The 6137-nt window shown below is 40.8% G+C and overlaps 1 protein-coding gene across 1 annotated transcript; it reads right to left on the bottom strand.

Moving 5' to 3' along the window:
* Positions 1–1152, bottom strand: LOC119528992 (immunoglobulin-binding protein 1-like). The gene has a single exon (XM_037829134.1). The coding sequence runs from the start codon at positions 1021–1023 to the stop codon at positions 1–3; it is 1023 nt and encodes a 340-aa protein (XP_037685062.1). The 5' UTR covers positions 1024–1152.
* Between the last annotated feature and the right edge of the window lie 4985 nt (positions 1153–6137).

The raw sequence follows: 6137 nt of genomic DNA, 5'->3' as shown, positions 1-6137 counted from the left end.
TTAACCCATGTTCTGTCGGTTGCCATAACCCCTAGGATGGGTGTCCTTCCAGTCGTCCCACTCCCGGGCTCTGTGTAAGGTTTCCCCATCAGGGTCCTCCTCCTTTGGCTCCTCATCTTCCTGTTGTTGAGGTGCCTTTTTGAACTCTGCTGGTGTTGTCTTGGCGATTCCCTGATCTGGTAATGCCCCGTATTTCCGATGCTGATCATACCAGTCACTCACTGTCATGGTTGCCAGACTTGGATAACCAGCTCCAAACACCTTGGCTTGGGCCACATCCCGGGTGAGAATGAAAGGCTTTACTGGACGCCTGTCCTGAAGAGATGAACGAGAAGTTGATGCCTCTTTTGAGGAGTCTTTTTCTCTTAGAATCTTTATCTCTTGATCAATACTCTCAATCTCTTCCAAGCTGATGCCAATCCACCTCTGAAGGTGAAGGTGATAATATTCACGAACACGCTCGTCGTCTGCTTTGCCACTTTCCACAGAAGGTTTCAGGGTAGATAATCTGTGCTCTATCTCCTTCTGCTGCTTGTATCTCTCTATCTTAGCCTGTCTTTGAGAGGCCATAGCAACAAGGCTAGGATAAGCCACAGAAGAGCTCGCAGTGTTATTTTCAGCAGAGTTGTTCTTGATTTGGGGCAGTTCAAATTCTGCCACATGATAATAATGGCACTGAGTTAAGTAGTTTAGAAAGTGTTCTCGAGCCTGCTGCAAATGACCCAGACGCTTGCTGGGGCTGACTTGTTTCATGGTGAGAGCTCCTTGAAAGGCCGGCACCATCAGGTACTTCAGGTCGCTGGAAGCAATCTCCTCCAGGTCTTCATTTCGGCTGAACAAGTCCAGCTGCAGTATCATTTCAGCCGCCTTCTCAAGGAGGTCCAGTCCCTTGAACACCTTATCCTGGACTATCCGGGAACCGGTGGGTTCAGTTGCTACTTCTACTTCGTCCAGAAGCTGCTTGCTGGTTTCGAATAGCTCGGGCAGCCGTGGTAGCAGTGACTCGTCTTCTGCTGCTGCCATCTTGGGGAAGTGAGGACGAAATTTACTTCTTAAGATCTGCTTTAAAGGAACTTCTGATCCAACAGAAGTGCTGAAGGAAGTTCTTCAGACAAAAGGGAAATGACACTGGAAGGCAACTTGGAACCTCAGGACCTCTAAATGGCGCAAGGTGGTTTACAAAGCACCCTCACATAAGTTATTGCATTTGAGCCTCTCTTGGGAGACAGGCAGGGCAGATAGTATTCTATGATGCAAAGTGAAACTCTAAGAACGGGCTCAGGTGTTCATATCTGTTCCATCACCGATGCCAGTTCTAAAATGTGGACATCCCAAGACATCAGCTTTATTTCCTTCCTCTTGGGTGTGCTGTGGCCTCTAAGTCTTGTTCCTTTCCCATCCAGGTTTCCCTGTCTCCTTCCAGTCCCGGGCTCAACTCTGTCGTTTCCTCACCACGTGTGTCTTCACATGCACTGCCCAGCATGCAGCCATAAACCAGGGCCAGGTATGGTCAGCTGGAAAGCCCAGGATCCTGAGGGCAGAGTCTGGACCCTGATGTCCGGCAGGCCTGTCTTCAAATGACCATCACATGGCATCTGGGCCGGCAGCAGCCAGACATGGTGAGAGGGGACTCAGAGCTCGGCCTGAGCCAGACTCTTTCCCGAGCCCTCTTATTCCTTCTTAATTTATTACCTAGACTATTTCCATAAAGGGAAATACTTCTGTAACTATTTGACTCTTGAAAATGCAGTTCATCTAAGAAAGGCATGACAAATACTTGATTCTTTCCTTCTTATTTACTGGTTTTCAAAATAAGGGGTTGCTTCTGTTCTACTCTGTAAAGGTGATCAATGAGCTTTTTTTTTTTTTTATTAAATTCAGTTTTATTGAAATACATTCACACACCATACAATCATCCATGATATATAATCCACTGTCCACAGTATGATAACATAGTTATGTGTTCATCACCACAATCTGTCTCAGAACATTTTCCTTACATCAGAAAGAACCAGAACAAGAATAAAAAATAAAAGTGAAAAAAAAAACACCCAAATCATCCCCCCATCCCACCCCATTTGTCCTTTAGTTTTTATCCCCATTCCTCCACTCATCCATACACTAGATAAAGGGGGTGTGATCCACAAGGTCTTCACAATCACACTGCCACCCCTTGTAATCTACATTATTATATAATTGTCTTCAGGAGTCCAGACTGCTGGGTTGGAGTTTGGTAGTTTCAGGTATTTACTTCTAGCTATTCCAATACATTAAAGCCTAAGAGGTGTTATCTATATAGTGCATAAGAATGTCCACCAGAGTGACCTCTCGACTCCATTTGGAATCTCTCAGCCACTGAAACTATTTCGTCTCATTTTGCATCCCCCTTTTGGTCAAGAAGATACTCTCAGTCCCACGATGCCGGGTCCACATTCATCCCTGGGAGACATACTCTGCGTTGCCAGGGAGATTTACAACCCTGGGAGTCGGGTCCCACGTAGGCGGGAGGGCAGCGAGTTCACCTGTCGAGATGGCTCAGTTAGAGAGAGAGAGGGCCACATCTGAGCAACAAAGAGGTACTCAGGGAGAGACTCTTAGGCACCATTACATACAAGTTTAGACTCTCCTTTGTGGTAATGAGCTTCATAAGGGCAAGTCCCATGCTCGAGGGCTCAGCACATCAAACCGCCAGTCCCAATGTTTGAGACAACATATGCTAGGGGATCAGCATCTCAAAGTTTAGAGATAGGCCTTACACTTCAGGGATAGAGTTAACTGCTGTAAGAGCTTACAATCTAGGGACTATTACAATTATTGTGTCCATGTTAGGCTATGTTCTAAGATTCAATTCTGAGTTTACACATTGTAGTTAGTCCATATTGGTGAGGCATCATCCCTCTCACCATGTTTTCTCCAACACTTTTACTCCTATATATATATTTTCCTACAATTTTATAGAGTTACATTCACATACCATACATTTATCCACAGTGTACAATCAGTTGTTCATGGTATCATCATAAAGTTGTACACTTATCACCACAATCAGCATTTGAACATACTTATTACTACAAGAAAAATTGTTTTTTTTTGTTTTTTGTTTTTTTTTAGCAATAAGAAAAAATGATAAAAAGAAAAATAACATGTCATACAATACAATATACTACTAAAGACAGCAAATAACACCACTACCAAGAATCCCATATTACTCCCCTATATCCCCTTCTCATATACATTTAGCATTGGCGTATTGCCTTTGTTACATTTAATGGAGGTATATTACAATGTTACTGTTGACCATAGACTCCAGTTTGCTTTGATTGTGTTTTTTCCTGAATACCATCCCTTTTTCAAATTTCTACATGGTTGACATTCATTTGCTTTTCCACATGCAAAAACATTTTTATATTTGTATATTTAGTAACAGTCATTGGCCACTCCAGTTTTTGCCATGTTATACAGTCCCAGTCTTTATCATCTATCTTTACCTCTGGTGTCATACATTCTCCTATCCCACCTCTTTCAGCTTTACTCACAGACGTCTTTGTTCAGTGTACTTACAATACCGTGCTACCATCACACAGTATTATCCTGTCTATTTCTGGATCTATGCAATCAATCCTAAACATTCTGTAGTCCTTCAGCATCAAATGGCTGATCTCTGCCCTCTTTCTATCTCCTGGTCGCCTGTGTTGTCAGCTTTTAACTCCCAAAGTTTGTTCATTAATGTCTGTTCATATTAGTGAGACCATACAGAATCTGTCCTTTTGTTTCTGGCTAACTTCACTCAACATAATGTCCTCAAGGTTCATCCACATTATTACATGATCCATGTCTTTGTTCTGTCTTACAGCTGCATAATATTCCATCATGTGTATATACCACAGTTTGTTTATCCACTCGTCCTTTGATGGACATTTGGGCTGTTTCCATCTCTTGGCAATTGTGAATAATGCTGCAATAAACATTGGTTTACAAATGTCTGTTTGTGTCTTAAGTTTCAGTTCCTCTGAGTATATACCCAGCAATGGAATAGCTGGGTCATATGGCAAATCTATATTTAGCATACTGTCTTCCAGAGTGGTTGCACCGTTCTACATTCCCACTAACAATGAATAAGTGTGCCTCTTTCTCCACTTGTCTCCACTCTCCAGCACTTGTCATTTTCTGTTTTTTGGATAATGGCCATTCTGGTAGGTGTGAGATGATATCTCATTGTGGTTTTGATTTGCATTTCCTTAATAGCCAGTGAAGTTGAGCATTTTTTCATATGCTTTTGAGCCATTTGTATTTCCTCTTCAGAAAAATGTCTGTTCATGTCTTTTGCCCATTTTTTAATTGGATTGTTTGTCTTTCTGTTATTGAGATGCAGGATTCCTTTATATATTCGGGATATTAAACCCTTATCTGATATGTGGTTTCCAAATATCATCTCCCATTGTGTAGGTTGCCTTTTTACTTTTCTGACAAAGTCCTTTGATGTACAAAAGTGTTTAATTTTGAGGAGATCCCATTTGTCTATTTGTTCTTTGGTTGCTCGTGCCTTGGGTGTGAGGTCTAAGAAACCACCTCCTTTCACAAGATCTCTAAGATATTGCCCTACATTTTCTTCTAAGAGTTTTATGGTCTTGGTGCTAATGTTTAGGTCTCTGATCCACTTTGAGTTAATTTTGGTATAAGGTGTGAGATGGACATCCTCTTTCATTCTTTTGGAAATGGATATCCAGTTCTCCAAACACCATTTATTGAACAGGCCGCTCTTTCCCAGTTGCTTCGGCTTCACTGCCTTATCAAAGATCAGTTGTCCATAGATGTGAGGGTCTACTTCTGAACACTCAGTTCGATTCCATTGATCAGTATATCTGTCCTTATGCCAGTACCATGCTGTTTTGAGCACTGTAGCTTTGTAATATGCTTCAAAGTCAGGTAGTGTGAGACCTCCCACTTCACTCCTCTTTCTCAAGGCATTTTTGGCTATTCGGGGCACCTTACCCTTCCAAATAAATTTAGTTATTGGTTTTTCTATTTCTGTAAAGTAAGTTTTTGGGATTTGAATTGGTATTGCATTGAATCTGTAAATCAGTTTAGGTAAAATTGCCATCTTAACTATATTTAGTCTTCCAGTCCATGAACATGGTATGTTCTTCCATTTTTTCAGGTCTTGTTCAATTTCTTTTTGCAGTTTCTTATAGTTTTCTATGTAAAGGTCTTTTGTGTCCTTGGTTAAGTTTATTCCTAAATAATTGATTCTTTTGGTTGCTATTGTAAATGGGATTTTTTTCTTGATTTCCTCCTCTTGTTGCACATTACTTGTGTATAGGAACACTACAGATTTTTGCGTGTTGATCTTGTAGCCTGCTACTTTGCTGTATTCATTGACTAGTTCTAGTAGCTTTGCTGTAGATTTTTCTGGATTTCCTACATATAGAATCACGTCATCTGCAAATAGTGAAAGTTTTACTTCTTCCTCTCCAATTTGGATGCCTTTTATTTCTTTTTCTTGCCTAATTGCTCTAGCTAGAACTTCCAGCACAATGTTGAATAGCAATGGTGATAGTGGGCATCCCTGTCTTGTTCCTGATCTTAGAGGAAAACCTTTCAGTCTCTCCCCATTGAGTGTGATGTTAGCTGTGGGTTTTTCATATATTGCCTTTATCATATTGAAAAAGTTCCCTTCTATTCCTATCCTTTGAAGTGTTTTCATCAGGAAAGGATGTTGAATTTTGTCAAATGCCTTTTCTGCATCAATCAAGATGATCATGTGGTTCTTCTGCTTTGATTTATTGATGTGGTGTATTACATTAATTGATTTTCTTGTGTTGAACCAGCCTTGCATACCTGGAATAAATCCCACCTGGTCGTGGTGTATAATTCTTTTAATGTGCTGCTGGATTCGATTTGTGAGTATTTTGTTGAGGATTTTTGCGTCTATATTCATTAAAGAAATTGGTCTATAATTTTCTTTTTTTGTAGTATCTTTGCCTGGTTTTGGTATTAGGGTGATGATGGCTTCATAGAAAGAGTTAGGTAGCTTTCCCTCTTCTTCAATTTTTTTGAAGAGATTGAGCAGGATTGGTACTAATTCATTCTTGAATGCTTGGTAGAATTCACATGTGAAACCATCTGGTCCTGGGCTT

Source organism: Choloepus didactylus, chromosome 3 (genome assembly GCF_015220235.1).
Source record: "Choloepus didactylus isolate mChoDid1 chromosome 3, mChoDid1.pri, whole genome shotgun sequence".
Classification (NCBI taxonomy): Eukaryota; Metazoa; Chordata; class Mammalia; order Pilosa; family Megalonychidae; genus Choloepus; species Choloepus didactylus.
The sequence above is the reverse complement of the archived record's forward strand: the minus strand, read 5'-3'. Positions and strand labels throughout refer to the sequence as shown.

Excerpts from the sequence above, each read along its gene's own strand:
- LOC119528992 (XM_037829134.1), bottom strand. The coding sequence starts at position 1,023 with ATGGCAGCAGCAGAAGACGAGTCACTGCTACCACGGCTGCCCGAGCTA.